Below are 20,866 nucleotides of genomic sequence, written 5' to 3'. Positions count from 1 at the left end.
TCAAGTCTTTTTGTCTCAAAATCAGTATAAAGAGTTTTAAAAAAGATTACTATAAAAAATCTAGCATGAAATCGATTATTAAAAAGCGAAATTTGTTATATGAACTAAAAATTTTTTATTTACATATAGTATTGGCGAAGTTAGTGAGAGTGAGAGTGTTGTGATTAAAGATCGAAATTTATGGATGGATGTTTTATACACATTTTTTAAGTAAATGCATCTTACTCATATATTTTATTTTTCACCCTCTTTAAATAAAATATATTTAATTGGAATATTATAGCAACAATCACTTTGATTCTTTGAAGGGTGCTCTTTATTATAAAGAATAAATAAATTAATAAATATTTCATTAATTAATTTCTTTTAGGTAAATTACATTAAGTATCAATTAAATAAAAATTGTTTCTGCAAATTAGTTAGGGGGTTGGTATAGTCAATCAATTTCATCCATTTATTGACTTGAAATCGCCGAAAATTTATTAGGAGTCTTGTGTGCATAACATATAGTTACACAAATGAGCTGACATTTTCCCATTTTAAATTTGAATCATCCTGCTACGTAAAAATTATATTTAGAAGAGTTATATTTAATCCTCACTACTATTAACATTTCCTGTAAGATCTCAATACTGACCTGGTTCAAACTGAATAAAAGACGTACCATTTAGGTGCTTCACCTAAGGAGTAACTACAATATCAGAACTACAGTACCGATACCGAAGGGTCACTACATACAAGAAACACAAGACTGGGCCCACCCTATAAATACTGTACTATACTTTTGTCGAGGTAGTGGCTCCGCGGAAAATGAGAAAACTGTATACTTCACCTCATATGCCACCTAACCTCATTAGGTAGAAGAATGTTCAAAATCTTTGGGCCACTTTGCTTTCCCACCTGATGAAGCTGTCACCTTGCAAAGTTAAAAACTTGGTTAACTTCATAAACTCATTCGGTTAGTACACTTTTACTTGCATGGAGTAGCCTTGCCCTTTAGGGTTATTCGTACACTGAGAACCGCAGTACTTTTGGGAATCCATAGGATCTGCGTATGAACAACGCTAATCCATTGCTTTACAGCGGGCCATTATTTGAGCTTAAATGGGCTTTGGGCACAGGGAATCCACTCCAACTTAACCTAATTACTGACATTGTGTCATAGTTGATATATCGTTCATGCAAACGGTAGCTACAAATTTCTAAAAAACCATAAAAAATTCACGAATTATGAGGGATTATCATTTGTATCTTATTAGCTCGGATCCAACAAAATCATAAATAAATTGTGAAGTTCTCAAAATAGCTTGAAACGTTCAACTTTCGGCGGGCACGATTATTTTTTGCAACTGGGCAACGCACGCACTTGCGATCTCAATCCACTTAATTCTCTAAAGTTGCCACTTAGCAAAGCGTAGTAAAAGCTACAAGGAACGAAATGGTACAGCAGATCAATCAACGACTTCACAATGCGCTACACTTCATGCCATTGTAAAATACTTAGATTTGTTGAAGTACAGACAAAGCTACTCGTATATGAGAAACTTAGTTGATCTGTGTTTTTTTATAGTTTGCACAAAAATCGTAATGACGATGTATGAAAAATGATTAAAATTGCGCAGTGCGCCACCCAAGAGAAAATAAGAAAAAAGTGAGAGCAAAAGTGGCAACTGAAAGGACGCCTATGGGGTATGCATGCTTTACAAAAACAAAAGAATAATAAAAAAAGTGGGGAAAAAATTAAATCAAAGATTACCCCCCACACACATTTAAAAGTCAGTCGCGCGCTTACACATGCATACAAACCAGCACAGGCAGACAGACATAATCACTTAAATCCAAACACAGGAACCAACAATGCCACTCCTGGTTGCTATGCTGCCGCTGGTGGTTTTTAGTAGTTGCTGATTTGTTATTATTGCTGTTTTTGTTGTTGTTGTTATTCATGTTGTTGTCGTTTTTGTTGTTGTTGTTAGTGCAGTATAAATACAACCACATGGCGCATAATCATAACGCTTAAATTATAATAACTTTATTAAGCAGCAAACAAAATTGTTGTTGTAGACTTTGGCAACATAGAATTACAATAAAAACAACAACTACACGTGCAATACACAGCGGCCAGACCAAAAACAAGTAACAAGAAAAACGGCAGCTACAATAAAAACACTGCTAAAAACATGGTAAAGTGCAAGTACTTTTGTAATTTGTTTTAGTTGTTTTACTTTTCTTTATGCTCCTTTTTTTCCTTTTGTGTTTTTTAATGAGTAGGAAAAATAACAAGATACTCCATAAAAGTTATATATACACTTATACTCCCAGAAACAAACACATACACTAACACAAACAGGTGTATGAGCTCTATGCCCATATAAAGCTATTAATACACAATTTTTTTAAGTGTTGTTGGTCTGTTGCTTATTTGTTGTTGTTATTATTGTTGTTGTTGTTAGTTTTGTTTTTATATCAAGTGGCGCATAATTTTTTTCCTCACGACTTTTCATGTAACTTTTTTTGAATTTTGTATGAGTTTAGTTTAGTTTATTTTTTTTTTTGTTTTGTTTTTTCAATTTTAAAGCATAATTTTTTCTAGGAATATTTACGCGAGTGTGTACTTCATTATGCCCACATAACACTAAGAATTACAAGTACGCGGGTATGTACAACATTCAAGTGGATGCTTCAACCATTTTTCGAAATTACCTCTTAATAAAAAATGGCCATTTTGAAGGACTTTGTTGTAACTACCTTTTTCCTATCTTGTTTTTCATATTTTTGCTTTTGTTTTTATTTTAGTATTTTTGTTTTGCCATTAAAACGTACATCATTGGTGGTCCGCTATTCATAAATTTATTCAATTTATTCTGCTGTTATCGTACAAGTTGTAGTCTTGCCAAGGCAGGCGTTTGTCCATCATGGGCGTCCGTCCGACGGATGTACTATATTCCATGGCAAGTAACAAGTGGTAAACAGCAAGTTAAATTCCTAACATTTAAATCATATTAAATTTTAATTTAAATGTTTTTAAATAGTAATTCCGCCTTAAGCTTTAAACTTTCTCATAGTTTTTTATGCACTTATGGATCAAGTTAAATATATAAAGGAATTTTATTACTTCAATTTAATATCTCTAATATCTTAAACACCATCTGGTATTTTATAACCATAAGAGAAATCATGACTCAGAAACATAGACAATGACGAAGGCGGGTGAAGACGCTTTAAATATTTCTGAATATTGAATATTATTTTTGCCAAATAAGCAGAAGAAATCACCATTCTTATTTTAGAGTGTCACAAAACGTGAAAGACATTGGTGTTTTCTCTTAAACTGTGTTTCAACATTTCACTTAAACTGCCGAACCAAGCACACTATTCTTCAGCCAGCAGTAATGGTGATTTACTACACTGCAAAATCGGTACTAAGCTACAAGATCCCTGATGTGAACATCATAACTTTCTAACACAGCCATGCTGCTATCAAGTCTACGATAAGCGCTGTAGTTACACCCTTAACAACTCGAAATTGGTGGGCTCCTCTTAACGAGCTAGCTGCGTGGATCAGTATCTTAATCACATAGGCACCAACCTACAGAGACATCTCGAGCAACTACAGGGCAGATAAGTATATCAAAGCAGACACTCTGCTTTGTGAGAAAACTGCAACTATTTATTTATTAATTTTTCTTTTATTTAAAATCCATTAAATATCACTCATAATAAACTTATTTCTTAAGTTAATTTTTAGAGACTAGGTATAGTAACTCAATTTTAATCACTTGTCGACTTGAGATTTCTGAAAATTACTGTGTAATATCAGTCATTTAAGAAAATGAGTCTTGACGTTCTAAGAAATATAAGATTTCTATTTAAAATCATCTTAAACTTTATTAAAAGGTTCCAGATAGTTTTAAATCAATCGTTGTCCTCAGATGTTGTAAAGAGTCTTATTCGACTATAAAATCCATATTTAAAATTATATTAAATTTTATGAAAGGGTCAAGATAGTTTTAAATTATCCTTTTAAACGCAGATACCAGAAAGACCACTACACACGTTCAAGAGGGTCTTAGTCAACTACAAGGTCTTTAATTAAAAGACTTCTTAAGTTTTATTAAAAAGTCCATATAGTTTTAAACCAACCTATTTTCCTATTGTGTAGTATGACCCGATAGGTCAGTTTTGTTTTCATATTACTTAGGAAGGGTAAATTGTGTAAAGCATTTATTTGCTAATTTTTTTTTTTTTTTTGAATACACTGCCAATTTCAAGAATAACATTTTTCAAATATATAAGTTTATTTAAATATAAATCACGATGATATTCTATATATGATTTTAAAATAACGATTTGACAATGTCAAAAAATAATTTTTACGGGTCAAAAATTTATTTCTCGACCAATGTAAATGCGTCGCTTAATTATGAATTTTAAATTTAAACTCATAAATTATATTTTAACTGATTTTTATATACAATCATTACAACAATTGCAGTGGTTTCTAAGTCAGAATTATATCACGAATTTATTTTGTGTTATTTTGTGCAGTTAAAATGAATATAAATTCTAGAGGAATTGTAAAACTGATCATTACATAAGAATATATAAAAATATTTCCAGCTGATTATTTACACACATAGATAAATGCTTATAATTTATTGTACATATGTCTATTTTTCTATCTATATGTACTTAATTATTATGCACTGAATTTAATATGACTTTAATGTATTAAATGTTTGATATTGTAGGCGTTTCAATGATCGTAATTTCAAGTCGAAATGGCACTTTAGTTAATAAAAGTCATGACGTATGGTCGTCTCCTAACACGACTTACAAAAATTTTTTTATTTGAAAGTTTTGAAGCCACCTTGAACTAATCCACATAGAACCTTCTCAAATGAGAGATTCTTGCATTTGGTTTTATTTTACAACACTGGCAACAATCACCAAACCAAGAAATAAATTTTATTAAATTTTACACGAATAAATCGTTTTTATTTGCAATAAATCTTTTTAATTATTTTTCCTAAACTTTTTCTGTTAGAGTATTAAATAAATATTTTAATTGAAATGTTTAAACAGTGTCAATGCAATTAAGAAATGACACTTTAATTACTTAAAAATATTTGTTCCGAAATAAATATATTTGAAGTAATTAATATATTAAATTGATTTAAATTAAGTCAATTAATTACTATTACATTGAGTTTTAAATACTAATTTTTATTTGTTTTTATCAGTTTGAGATATTTTAAATATCATAAATAATATAAAAATATATTAAATTAATATTAACTCTCAGTACTGACTTAAGTCATGCTTAAGTCATCAAATTAAGGCATACGTTTTTACTAACTTAATTCGTATTTAAGTCAGTTTTTCAGACTTAAGTTTCGTCTGTGAAATTAGCTCTATGCTTTTTATTACAATAAACGTATTTACATTATTATTAAGCCTGCTTACAACTTTCATTTTAATAAGTTGCTTGATTTCAATAGTAAAAACGTTTATTCGAAAATTATTATTGATTACTTTATGCATTAAACAGTTTGGCCTATATATTGTATGTATTTCTCTTTTTGTTTTAAGAATTTAAAATTAAAATCTCTTCACTTAAATATTGCTTTTCATATGCACAATTGTCAGTAATTTACTTTTAACCAAAATGGCTTTACTTGAAGTTGTAAAAATTTTTAGTTAACATGAGATACTTTTTGCTTCACGAAGTTCATTAGGTTATTTTGCGGTCATAATTACCAGCACAATACACAATACCAGCAAAATTATAAATAATTTCAATAAAGTATGTTAAAGTAAAAAAATATTTAAAAAAAGTGAAAACTTTCACACCTTAATCAAGGCAAAAGAGAATACACACAGTGATATTTATATAATTCAAAAAGATACTGTAAATAAACTATGTCAGCTCATAAACTCGTACGGATCAATAAACTTCACAGACTTCTTTCGATTTTTTGTTCGGAGATGAAATGTTTAAACTTTTGCCTGCTTTTTACTTGATTTTCCACGCAGCATATCCGCAAAATAGCCTCATTGAGCGAAGCAAAATGATTTATAAACCCGCAACGATAAATACAAAAAAATATATAAAACCAAACCATTTATCATAATCATTGTGATTGATTCGTTATAAGAAAAAATCAAGAAAATATTAAGTAAAAAATTTGAAAAAATGAAAAGATAAAAACAATTCGATCAAGTCATCAATCGTTTGGAAATAAAAAATGCGAGTAAAAAAAATGTTTAAAGAAAAAGTGGAATTATAACGCGAAAAAAGTGATCAAGTCACACATTTCTGAGCAGGTTTGAAGGAATCTCAAATTATGCAGTCACTTAAGTATGTGGCCAAGCCAATCGATTGCAGCTCGACTTGTTAACCATAATGCGCATAAATATGATTGCACCAATTTTTTATTGAATTTCCTCTTGAACATGGCTCTAATCATATCACATTGATCGGTCCTCTTACCTCGCCAAAGGTATCGAACCGGTTGCACAAAGTAAAGGCATTTGCCAATTATTTCAAACAAGAACTTTTTTGTAACAGCTCGAAGACAAAAAAACATAAAAAGAATTAAAATATATATTTATATGAATAAGCATTTTCAAAAATTCAATATTGATATGATTATTTTATATATTTGCAGATTTGATCAACCGCTTGCAGCTTACGAAGACGGAATCAATGCTCATGCGGCAGGCTATTTCCAATCATCAACGAAGACACCAATAAAAGCCTGGCAAAAACTAACACAAGACAGCTAATTTTATTGCTAAGCACAATAGAAAATGTATCCCCGCCTGCCCGGTCCGATTGGAGCGGATATATTTCTTGGTGCTACAACAACGGTGCGTTCAGTGTTCCCCAACTCACGCTTAGATTCATTGGCAAATTTTCATCATACCTCACCAACCGAAGCGCCAATATATGGCAATCAATTACTATCGCCATTCGATAGAACGTCGTTGCAAGATTATGCAGCCACAGCAACCATAAATGATGATGCATTCGGTGCTGGTGCCGGTGTTGGTGCTGGTGCTGGTGCTAGTGGTGGTGATGGTGGTGCAACAGTGAGTAGCAGTTCTAATCCTCTAAACAATTACCTGCCTGAAAATGATGATGATTGGTGGTCGAATGCTATCGAAGAGGATACGTTTGAATCACCGCTTGCGTTCGATGCTAGCGAGAATGGTTTGTGGAATGGACGTTTTGTGCCCCCACCGCCGCGACCGCCTTTTCTTGATGAGAGTGTCGCCGCGGACGGACTTACCACCTGTGATTTATGTACGTGGGCATGGCAGCGCAATGCCTACTCACTGGACGGTTCGATGGGTAAGTTTTTAATAATAAGTGGGCTGATTTGGGTTGGGTTGATGCACCTTCACCTTGATTAAAAAATTACTAACCGCAAAAAATATTCTATCTTATAAATTTTTATAGCAGAGCAAAAAAAATTATTATTGAAAACTTTTCATAATTATTTGCGTTAAAGTAAACTGAAACTTTGTTTGGCAGCGCTAACCTGTAGGATTTCACTTTTAAATTAAAAATTCGCTATTGCAAATCGACACATGGTTAATTTCTTGTGGTTGTTGTTGTTGTACAGAAATCGTTTGATCAGCTAAAACGATCGCTGGCATAATTTATCATATCAATTAAAGTTGGCGATTTATCATATTTTTCCATGATGCGTGAGGAGCATATTTGCAGCACTTAATCTGGACCAAATGAATTTCGTTCGATTTGTGTAGGTCTTGTTATCTCCTCGCATACAACCGCACTAAATGCTTTGTATTTTCCAATTTTATTTAGCGCTTATTCGAGTATCTTCCTAGATCAATTAGGTTAAGCGTTGATGTTAACTTGCTCGATAAGTCATTTTTAAGGTTGTGTGGATAAGATGGCAGATAACGATCAGACATAAACTATTTTTAATTATTTAAAAAATTGTCTGAGAAATAAATTAAGTCAGGAAATCCAATTAATTTGTTTTATTTACTTTGTTAAATTTAATTTTCGTTTAAGAGGAAGTAAGATACAAAACACTGTTACTTTAGTTGCAACGGTATTTTTTAAAGAAGATATCATGTATAAAAACTAAAGGTTATCAGAAAATTTTTTGTATAAATATATTTATTATTAATTTTAACAAGAATAGTAAATCAAATTAATATTACATTATTGGAGGTAAATACAACCAGCCAGCGAAGCCTAGCTTCAAGTCGTAAAACTGTGTAAGCGAGGATAAGAGTTTTAGGAGTATGAATAAAGTCTTATTAAATATAGTTAATTCGGCATGGTGATCAAATACTTTTTAAGAATGCTCATGAGTTTTGATTATCTGACGATAATTGGTACTGATCCTGACTTAGATCAGGATCATATAATTTTTTTTTTAATCGGATAGAAAACAAGTTTCTTATTTCAACCCTAATTTTGTTTAGCTACGGATTTAATAGAATTAAGTTTTCTTTATACATTGAGATAATGTAAGCTTTTACTCAGCATCTGATGTTGGATGGACCCTCAACAGTTTCTTTCGTTTATGTATCAATGTACAACGCACTCTGTATGTTTCATGATTCCATTGTCTTCTTACAAAAAGCACAAACTTCATACCTTCTATCTACAAATTATTAGTTTTAGTAGATAAGAACTCAACTCGCAGTGTCGTGTTAGAGTTCATGTACTTCTTTACTTAGTTGACCATTACAAACGTGCGTCGTCCTTGGTTACGTTGAGTAGCATCCGCTAGCCAGCCCGATTAGCTGCTTGGTGTCGGTAGTTGGTGGTATCTGGTTCTTCCACCGAAGATGCGGACGTCCTCTACCGTGTTTTTCATCAGCGGGTACCGAATCAAATACCTTTCTAGCCGGAACACTTTCTTCCATTAGCACGACATCACCAAACCAGCGAAGCCGCTGAAATTTAAGGCAATTGTCATTGTGATAGCCTTGACAAGATATCTCAGTATAGCTTGCCTTCTGAATAGATGAATGAAAAGAAATTGTTCCTTCCCAAATGATGTATTTCTCACTATATTTCCGTCTTAGTATATATGATAAAAATATGTTAATGTAAGAATGTATTAATGTATTATTTGGATTAATACAATGTGAAATCATTTCTGACCTCTCAAGATATATTCGATGGTTTATAGATTTGCTTAAGTAAGCATTCATCTTACCACTTGTACTATTAAGATTATTTTTCTCACATAAAATTGTCTTTTGCATATTATGAATTTGTGTAGTTTTATTTTATAAAAGAAGAATGAGATGTAATAATGTTTAAAATATTATTAAATAAATAATTTAATACATTTTATTACAGCATTTTTGAATCCATTTTCGCATGTCTGAACGACCAGAACCAGTCATCTCGTGCATGTCTAAGGAAAATTAATAAATAAAATTGTATCTGCTTTTGTGTGCAGCAATTTGCATGTAATTTTTGAGTTGTAGCACTTGTCCATTATATGCTTAAATGTAATTAATCATGAAAATTGTGATGTAAATATAAAATATACAACAAAATAGATATTAAAATATTAACCTAACAAGACCAAGAGTACAACTTAGGAAGACAACTTTTTTGCCTTTTGCTTGTAACTTGGAAGAATTTATTCTCTTGCAGATATTTACTTTATTCACGCAATTTTTCGGATATATATCTGAATGCGTGCACATATCTTTAATTATATTATATATTCCTCATTCAATTTTTTTATTTATTTAATATTAAGAAAAATTCTTCAATATGAATTTAAAACCTATGCATATGAATGCAGATATCTCAAACTTTTATCGTCAAATTTTTAAATTTAATATAAAAAAATAATACATTAATAAGATAATAAGACATCTTAGACTAATTCAAAAAGAAATTATGCTATTCTCTCTTCAATTTTATCATAAATAAAAATATTATAAGAGGGGTTTTGAATAACAAAGAAAGAAACAAAGGACAAACACAAAAATTTATTTTAATTTTATTGAAGTTTGGCTGACCATACAACGCTGTTTCGAGTATTGCCAAGTGCTCTTCATCAGTGGTCTTTGGAAATAATCGAATTTTATTTAATTATTTTATAGTCCGTATATAATTTGTTTGGACTGCAAGTGCCAGGCTTAGAACTATTCTAAAAATATTATTCAATTAAAACTGACCATCATAATCGATCCATCATAAACTATTGATTGCTACTACTGTTAAAATGCAGATATGGTTGATCTAAAATTTGTATAACACCCAAAACTGTCAAATATTTGACTGACAAATATTTTTGACAGAATAGTTTGATGGGAGCTAAATTCGGTTGCATCGATGGCTCACAAAATTCATATTTCAATATGTCTGTTCAGACCAATAAATTGTCTAACCTAGTGTCTAGTGTAGGAGATGATAACACAATGCGCTGAATAATATTATTTCATTGAATATCTTCTTAAGTTTGAAAAATATCTATATGATTTCATGGTTTGCTTGTTCATATAGTTCATAGTTGGGTGTATGTCATGAAACCATCAATCTTCCTTCTGCTTCAATCAAGATCAGCTAAAATTTCTTATCAGAGATCCAGAAAGTATGATGGCCGATTAAACCACATCTGCACCAAGCACAATAAATACTTATATAATCCCAGAATCTTGATTCAAAAGGAAATATATATAAAAGACTGAAATTTATCGTCGGAAAGTATGGCATTTGATTAGACCACAACTACATCAACAACAACAGATACTGTCATAAATTTACAGAAGCTTGACTTAGTAAGCACGTACTGAGACTTAAACCGACAATTCTGGAAAATTCATCGGTGTTACGGATTTATTATAGTCTTATTAGAGACTTAGAAAGCATGATAATGAACAATGAACAATGACTTTTATAAATTGACAGAAGCTTGACTAATGAAACTTGTCCGATATCAGTCTAATCTACGCGGTAATCGGAAATCCACACTGATATTTCTGCAAAATAAATCAGAATTAAAGATTAAATGTTGCTATTTTTAAGAAATTCCCACTTATAGAAAAAAGTGCGAGTATATATTATCATAGGTAAACAAAAAAATGTAACAATTAATTCTATTGTCAGAACTGTTAAGACAGTTGAGAATGGTTACCTTTCTACATATATGTTACACATATTTAACTTATTCAGTGACATGGGTACACAATATTTCTATTTAAATACGAACAAATCTAACATATGACCCTTGTATAATCGGACAGCATATTTGTTGAACATTTTAACACAAAAACATAAAGGAAACATTTGTTTTCGCATACAAAATACCTGCTCAAACGGTGCAAATATTTTATTTACCTTTAAAATAACTACATAGTTTCTGGTTATAATACCTATGCTGTGGTTTACCCCAACTCGCAGAGTCTGAATGCGCAATCTACAAATATTTCCAACGAAAATTAAGACATTAGTTCTAATATTGTTTCAACACGAGCACGACAGTTCAGTCAAACAACGCCTTGTTTCGCTTTAAATTTGTTTGCTGATGTCTGATAGCTGTTTTGGTAGTGCCACATATGCCAGCAGGACGTCCCAGCGGAGACGCTAGAATTGACTTTGCTGTTGTTGTGGCTGTCGTTTTTCTGAAATAATATAGTTGACACTATTCCATTTGGTATGTGAATTGTTAAAACCAAAAATTATTTCAAAACAAAAGGCAAAAAAGTATTTTTAAAACTACGAAATTCGCTTGAAATCGTCATCAAAGTAAAATAACAAATGACTGCCGCTGCCCAGGGTATAATTAGCGCTGAAAGTGGCGTATATGTCGTGGCATGGAACCCAACATAATTGCTTTATTTTCGCTACAATTTCAACCTGTTTTTTTTTATGGAAGCATATCACTATTAGAATGCCAGCATTTTACCTAGAAATGATTAGAATTGGTGTTAAAGGGAGTTTATCAACATCAGATAATGAATGGTTACTACTAGAGTAGTTCCAAGCGTGCCCAACAACTCAATTTATTTGTTACATTGCCTTGATTAATACATTGGTACCATTAACACAAGTTGTGCCCATGTCCATTAGTGAAAAGCTAAAATATGATGCAAATTAGTCACAACACAATTGATATGGAAATACAACAATAATGAGTTTAGCAGAGAAAAATATTTTAAATAAATATTTATAATATATTTCATATATACATTTTCTGAATAAACAAAAAAAAAAATTTTGGTATATATAGTCTGTTATCTGCAATTACCAAGATTTCCTTAGACCAATAACGTGCTTTTCGTTACTCTGTAATCCTAGTAAGTCTTTTTCTTAACAGTTTCTTTAATTCCTTAAAGAGCTTAGCGCCTCTTCTAAGAATTAGACTGAAAACCGGCAGTTGATGAAAACATGTACCAAACGCAGAAGCGAAACGCATTTTGTTCCATGCTGATTCTAGATTGATTTTTGTCACAATAGTCAGAAATGAAATGCTTAAAATTACTACAGAACTTTCTGTAAGTCTATGGAGGTCATCGTGGGCCATTGTTTCGAATTTCTAAAAACTGGCTTCTAATATATCCTATTACAAAAGCATACAGCCTGTGGAGTATGTAAATTTCTGATAACCTTTCTGTAAAAATGTGAGTGTATTAAATTCTATTCAGCACTAATTGTTCCTCTGCTATTCTCACTATAGCACTCTAATATGAGAGCCCAAAATAGTGTATTCTGTATTGCACTACTAAACTCAGTTGATAGCAGAGTTTAGCCGTCAGCTGAGACGTTTACTGGGGTGTGACACGTTGGCCCACAGATAAAAAATTAGGTTTCAAATGAAAACAAAATTCCCAAACCGACTATGAAGCATAGGTATATAACCTAAATATTTTACCACTAAGGTGGTATCAGTGTTTTACACCCTACACTCCAATGATTTTGCACACCGCTAAACTATTTAGTATAACATATACTTTACGAATCTTCATCTTATATATATAAACATCAAGTTGGTCTTAGTGGCTTTAACACGATCTTACAAAGACGTGTACAGCTCAAAAGAAGATGCTTAACATTAATCGTTTTTGACCACAGTTCTTGTAGATTTCAGAATATTCAAAAAAACGACTTATGTAGATTTTAATAGATATAAATATATTATATATATATTATGTACATATTATATAAAAATATAATAGATGCCTTGCTTCGCGAGCTATATAATATTTCTTTGATTGTATTGTATTGTTATACAGTTCCTACGATATAATAAATCGTGTTTTCCCATTGTTGATATAGTAGGTTTAATACGTTGAATATATATTTTATCATGTTAACATTAAGAACTTACCGAGTTACAAATTCATCGATATTACACGTATATCTGTGCTTCAAATGCTATTTTATAAAGTGCATATAAAGTTTTCAGTTTACCAGTACTCGTGTCAGGAGAGAAGTAAACTTTTATATATGTGTAATCTACTTCTTGAAAACTAATATCTCATATTGATACTTATATACATTAATTACTGCCTGGTACACATTGCAATAATCAGAAACTCTGCAATAAGTATTAATACTAAGGTTTTGTTATATGAATTTATCTGACTCTGATCTGGTAACTTAATTTTAAACCTTCTTATAGCACATTCACACAATTTCATTTGCAAGTTGGTTCGTAAGTTACTTATTGACAATGGCACGTACAAAACAATAATGATGACGATGCTGACGTTGATGGTAATGATAATGATGTTGATAATAATAACGATAGTGATATCAACAAACAATATGTTGACAGCGATAATGAAGATAATTACAGAGATAATGATGATAGTGTTAATGAGAATGACGATGACGACCAAAGTAATATTAACAATAATGTTATAATAATGGTATGCTAATGCTGACGATATGAATATAATAGGAACAGTAATAACAGTATGGGATGATAATGATCTATAATAGATGAGTACTATTTAGATTCAGTTTAGCATCTCTTGGTGACAACTACAATGAACTACTTTGTTCTGTGTGACTTTCGAAGCAATCTACCTTATATTATATCAATTGAATTATCACTGTGTAAACCACGAATCTGTTGACTATTACTAATGACTGAATGATTATTATATTGTAATTTATATAAAAATGTTAAAAAGCATAGATCATTTGCAAGTTTTAAACTATAATGTATGATCTCATATCGTTTATTTATGACGTATTTTTTTTTTTTATTCTTTCGAATTCTTGTTCAGTATCTACCTAGCAACTTTCTTTTTTTAATATATCAACAACATGTAATAAAATATATATCTTAATACTGAAATCTATTTAGATTATTACAGTATAACACTAACTATAATTATTGTTGGCAAGCAATTAGATTTTTAGTTTATTTCTTTTCTGACATATTCGACATTTTATAAATGAGTCCACATATTTTCTATTCATACACATGCACGTGATTGAGGTGGTGTGAATTTTAACAGCCTAATGACATTCGTAAACATTTCTATAGCATGCGATTTAAAACATGCAGGCAATGTGAGCAATTAACTATGTAAACGGTTAATCTACTTAAATTTGCAAATTACAAAATCAAATCTCAGCAAATTCGTTTAATTTACTTTACAGTTGAACACATGACTCAGTGTTCAGAAAAAAATCCATAAAATACATAATAAAATTGCATATAAAATATGAACATAAATATTAAATTAAGCAATTTTTATTAGCTTTAAGCCAACACAAAACTTAACTTGTTAACAAAAACCTAACGAAAATGCTAAAATTTTCCTTTAATATTTAAATATTGCAATAAACTGAGCTTACTGCCACTTAACAATAATTCCAGCTAACACTTCTTTATGACCATTTATTCCGAGAATCAAATCAAAATACGTAAATCCAAAATTGTTAAGTGAACTTTTGGATTTTAAACTTAAACAACACCAACAGCAACAACAACAACAAAAACGTAGGGGGGGAATACGAAATTCTAAACGCTAAAGTACCCTTAGTAAGGTAACAACCGCATACATTTGTTTAACTGTCTGTCCATATATGGTTCGGTTTGGAAGCATTAGTGCGTTTGAATGTTGGTTGGTTGTGTTTTCATTGTACTCGAAAGAAATATGCCGCAAAATGTCTTAGTTATGAGTCCACCAATTCACAAAAACGCAGTGGCCTGTGTTCCTGCCGCCTATCTCGACTGTCTCTACCTGAGTGTGTTTATTGGCTCCCTGCGCTATTCTGCTAGACACATCGTATACAACCCGCAACGAATGTGTTATGAGCATATAACATATTTTTTCAAAATTGAGCTTTATGGTAAATTAAGTTCTCAAATGATTTTTTTTCTTAACAGCACATTTGTGTGGCAATAACTGAAATGGCTTTTTGTTGTATATTAGCCTCTGTTGTTGCTGTTGCTGTTGTTGCTGTCAATGTTGTTGTTGTGGTATTCAAAGTGGCAGCAAACACCAGGTTTCATTTTTAGAATTACAAAAAAAGAAACGCAGAATTGGAAAAAAATGCAAAATACAAATTGGTCATAATGGCCATATTCTAAGGACAGACGCAAATGTATACACAGAAACATAAAAAGGCTTTAACAGCACATTTGTGTATCTAGATACAATACGAGTTCACATTTTACCTTATAGAATGCGAGCAAAAAACAGAGAATAACAGAAATGTGCCTCTTGTTGCAAATAAGGAAAACGCAAAAGGATTATTGACTTTGAATGATGTTCACTTTTATTGCCTGAAATTATGGCGTCGAAATGTGAAATGTGTAAAAACTTTGCAAATATTTTATACAAAAAGCAAAAACAAAATAAAACATCTGCAAAGTACTCGTTTCAAAAAAAAAGAATGAAATCAACTTATATTGTATAATAAAAAATATTGTGTAATAAAAATAAATTTTACAAATTGGCCTCCAGTTCATGAGGTGAAGACGAGCATGTCTATACTGGGTGATAATTTGAAAGAAATACATTAAATTTTTCTTATTCCACTATAATGTATCTTCATGCTTTCAAAAATAAATCAGCGTATAATTTACGTTAAACGATGAAGTTACACAAAATAGATTTTTACTAAAATTAATGAGATAAAAAGATTTTGTACATTTCATTTATATTCTACAGTCATATTATCATAATATTAAGTCCAATATATTAATATTGTACATATTTTTAAAAGTATGATTTAGTTAGACAATAAGATAAGTTACTACTTCAACTTTTAGCGAAGATTTCAATTTTAAATTTCATATAACACTATCATCCTTTACTCAGTAAAATAATTCTATAAGTCTGTCTAGAAGTTAGATTAGGTTACGTTAGGTTAGAACATCAACACTTGCAGTAGGACAGAAAAATTGCCCATTTTGATACTCTTTTAAACGTACAGTATAAGATGAACTAAACTAAACTATCGTTAACTTTACTAGACCGAAACGATGAACATAAACATTTGCTGATATAAAAAGTAGTAAATAAATTCCACTTTCTCTAATTTAGAATATAAGATCCTAGCTATTCTTCAACACCCGATGTTTGAAATCAAAGCAAAATGTTTCAATTTTTTTTTTTTACTATTGCTACATGCCTTTTATCTTTAATTTTTTGGTTGAAGAACCTTCTTTCTTCATCCTTCATTCTTCAAATTGTTATTTTCCATATTCCTTAAGTAAATTTAACTTTTAGCTAGTCAATGATTTCCTAAGAAATGAAATGACGTACATGTATCAAATATTACTTCGAAAGATTTATATGCATGTTAAGCAGTTACCTTTCCCTCTTATCACCAATGTGCTTAAATCAAGAAATGCAAATTCTTTGTAAATCTTTTTAATCACTATTTCAAATAGTTCGACTTTGGTCTTATATATTCCACTTGGCTGGTTATCTTTATTTATTTATTATATGAGTATGCAGACTTTTTCATATTGATATGATCAGAATTAGAAGCTTTACATATCCACATCTTATCCATCTACCCTTACCAGATACGACCTCATGAACAATGAAATATCAAGATATGTAGTATATATTCGCATACAGATCTTTTTTAGACTGTTCTTAAAGTCCTTTAATTTTCTTATTGATGTATCAGTATCATTATCATTTTACAATCTGTAGATAGTATGTCAAGCACAATTGCACCTTATTCTTTAATGATGAATAATGTAGTTAGATTTATTACTATTATTTTTATGACAAAGCGATAGAATAGTACACTGCAACCTAAAAGATATATTGTGCCCCTTAGTCGGGTAAGAGTGTTTCTTCAAGTCCGATTTCTTTAAAGAAAGACGGTATAGAGTCTGTATTTTCTATTTCTAGTCTTAAATCCTAATGTTTCATGAAATACCCTTCCAGGTATTTCTTCCGCTTGTGCATTAGTGCCGGGCACTCTCCTAGCACATCGTATGCGGTTTCTCTCTGTTTCCTATAGTATCTGCAGTCTGAGTTGGATTGGATTCCTAACTTTGTTAGATGATTATTCAATCTACAGTGACCGAATAGTAATCCCGTAGTAATTTTTAGGTTATTCTTTGCTTGTACTATGCAAGCCATGAAGCGTTTTCGGTTGTAAATCCCTAAAACCATTTTGGGTTGTGATAGTCTTTGTAATGTTGATAGTCTTGGATAGAATATTGAAGTGATTGCGCAGTCAGGAATTTTAGAAATAGAAAGGATGCAAGGCCAGGGATCACTACGTAGAGACCCTTTTTCGGAGGGAATGAGTACTTGGGATTAGACCTACCTGCGAGTACGTCTACGATTCCCTCAGATTTAGCTAGGTATAGTTTAGTTGCATTTTCGTATTGAATTTATTTAGTTAATTTATTTATATAGATTTTATTTGTTCACACTGTCTTCGTACCCTTTAAGGCAAGTACAATATTAATTAATTTTTTAGAATTTTATTAATTTAAAGAAGGTATTTGTAAAAGGTATTTGTAAAACTTTCAAGTATATAAGTTATAAATATTAATGCAGCATATAGTACACACAACCTTTGATATTAGAAATACCAAAAGCACTGGATAAGAAGGTGGTAGAACCAGCAGCTAACAAATTTAATTTTCGAAGAAAAAAAGTTTTTTATCCCAAGTTTGAAGGATACCTCCCTGTTTCTTCATCATGTAAAACAAACCGACAGTTGTGAGAAAACGAAAAATTTTAAATTTAAAAAAAAATTTTATATGCATTAAAAATTGTCAAACTTTTCGTGCAGGAGCCAAGCAACTAAGCAACCCAGCCAAGTACATTTCAAAATATTTAAATGTCAAATGGAAATTAGGAAAAATTTTTCTGAAATGCCATTCCCTCTGCCCATTGTTTTGGATTTACTTCGGTAAGTAATTATTTTTCTGGCGTATTTTATTTCACTCTTTACGATTGTTTTTTAGTTAATTAGAATGCAGGCAAAAGTTTGGTTTCACGAAAAATAAATATTTGAAAAGTAAACAATTCTTGTTTATGAAGAAATTGTTTTAGTTAATTTGTATGGCAGCGGAAGAACATTAAATTTTATTTACAAAATACGCACATTGCGCATTTCGTAACTCACAGAGATACTTGGAATTCCACATACTCCTCTACCAGGGCAAGTACGACTGCGAGTGTTTCCCTCAATCGTTTTGTGGGCAACTAAAATGGCATATTTTATAAACAAAAGAACTTACGGGCAAAAATGCCGGAGTTCTGGAATCTGAAGCAGCAGCGGTGGCACAAGCAATGATACGAGGTTTGAGGCTCCATTCCAAAAGATCATATTTTTCACGATTTTTGTTTGGAATAAACTTTTCTGTTTACTTGCTCAACAATTTATGCGTTTAAGAAGTGAATGCGTGCGATATCTGGCGCAATTCATTCAATTTAATTTTTTCTTTCCATTTTTTGTGAAGTGATAAATATTCATAATCATTCTCTTATATGCATATTGAAGTCAATATAAATAGTTGCGCATATTTTCTACTCAATTTGTATTTATTAAATTTTTAATATTCAGCATCAACACATTGGCATGCCGGCGGACCACACAAATTCCAAGCTCTCCAGTTTAGGAATAACAATAACAATAGCAAAATGTAGCAATGGGAAATGCTTTAATTAAATTTTCATTCAATTTTAGTTAAAGATTCTTTGCCATTTAATAACGCATCTGTGTTGCTATTTTAAAACTAATTACCAGCAATTTGCCGTCATATTTTGATTTGATACCAATTTTAAATAAACCCAAGATCAAAGCAAATGCAACGGGGGAAATTTGAAGGGGAAAAAATGCAATAAAACTCCGGACGAGCGGCAACGCTGTTTCATCTGACAAGATCATAACGACGTGCACATCAAAGGAAGTTCTAGTTAGTGCTGCACTGTAACTGTATCCCATGGCGAACGCACTGCTTAATTGCTATGCGTAAAAAGTGTCTCGACTATGAAGCACTCGTAAAAAAAGAAGATATAACCAAATACCCATGCCATGGAAGAAGCATCCATTGCACATTTTCTTTTTGTACGCAATTAAGAATCAATTTTCTAAAGTAAATAGTTTCGTGCAACAAATTTGCGTATATCGACGGTTTACTTATAGTATCTGTAGATACGACTACTACGCACCACCTATACTAAATATATAGTATTCCGGCAGCTCATTAAATAGATGAGTGGTCTCGTGCGAACGCTTATAGTTTTTCCTAAAATTATTTTAGGCACATTTTGAAATTGAACATTTTTTGGAATTTCGCATTCAAGCGACAGATCTGTGGGACAGCTGCCAACAGAACTGACATGCGACAGCAACAAAATTTCAAATTTCCTCTCCCCACGAAATATTTTTAGATTATTTTTCATTTTGGCACTGTAAGATGAAAAATTAAATGATATTTTAATGAGTTGCGATTAAATGTGAAATGGAAAATTTATTGACCGATCAGGCAGACAGCTATGATGTGTTAATTATAAATCTATTAAATTCTAATTCATTGAAATTAATCTAATTCTAATAACTAAAAAGTTTAGTTAACAGCGGTCATTTTATATATTGTAAATGTTTGTGTACAAATTTTCTGCAAAAATATTCAAACATAATAGAGCATTTATTAACCTATTATAAATATGTTACCAGAATATGTTGGTTTTAGTCTTTTTTCCACTTTTTTCCTTTTATTGCTTACTATATAAGCAATTAAATCAGTCTAATTTAAAAGAAGTACATAATTATAAATGCAAAAAATAAACACAAAACATGTTGTATTGCCATATGCACAATTAAAATAACCAATTTGCAACAACAACGTTGTTGTCTTATACACTATAGCAAATACACAAAACAAAATAACAAATTTGTGACAAAAACGATGTTATCTTATGCACCATAGCAGTTTATTTGTATGCACAAATTTTATTAAGATAACGATTATTTGTCACAAGTTAGTTGTATGCTAGTATGTGGTTTTGTTCTTGTAGGTGATACATAGAACCTCTGCTATCAATTAAAATCAAACTCTTACTAAACTTGGTAATAATTAATGTGTACCCCTTAATTCGCTATCCGTTGCCCTTGAATTGTTGGACGTAACATCGGATTGGGTAGAACCATCTAACTTTCTATCAAAAAATACTGTTATTTTGTCAACTAAAAATATGCTCTTTCCAACCCCTATTTCTTTTTGAATTTCTTCTGTTGCTCTAATCAAAACTGTGTAAATTAATTTCCGCTTTAAAATCCCTATTTCCCGAAACTAATGAAAGCTACTCTCATGTCATATATTTTATTCCCAATTTTATTTTCGTATTCCGTAAAATAAAACAACAGTTAATTTTACTTAAATTTTATTTTTCGGCTTAG

The 20,866-nt window shown here is 31.0% G+C and overlaps 1 protein-coding gene across 2 annotated transcripts in view; it reads left to right on the top strand.

Moving 5' to 3' along the window:
- Positions 1-6,672: 6,672 nt before the first annotated feature.
- Positions 6,673-20,866, top strand: part of LOC119668966 — a 70,958-nt gene continuing 56,764 nt past the window's right edge. For both annotated transcript variants that reach the window (XM_038078669.1, XM_038078668.1), the window contains exon 1: positions 6,673-7,357. In XM_038078669.1, coding sequence (XP_037934597.1) covers positions 6,814-7,357 — 544 coding nt within the window. In that variant the 5' untranslated portion in view covers positions 6,673-6,813. The remainder of the gene's footprint in view (positions 7,358-20,866) is intronic.

The sequence above is a fragment of the Teleopsis dalmanni genome, chromosome 1, assembly GCF_002237135.1.
Source record: "Teleopsis dalmanni isolate 2A chromosome 1, ASM223713v2, whole genome shotgun sequence".
NCBI classification, from domain to species: Eukaryota; Metazoa; Arthropoda; class Insecta; order Diptera; family Diopsidae; genus Teleopsis; species Teleopsis dalmanni.
The sequence above is the reverse complement of the archived record's forward strand: the minus strand, read 5'-3'. Positions and strand labels throughout refer to the sequence as shown.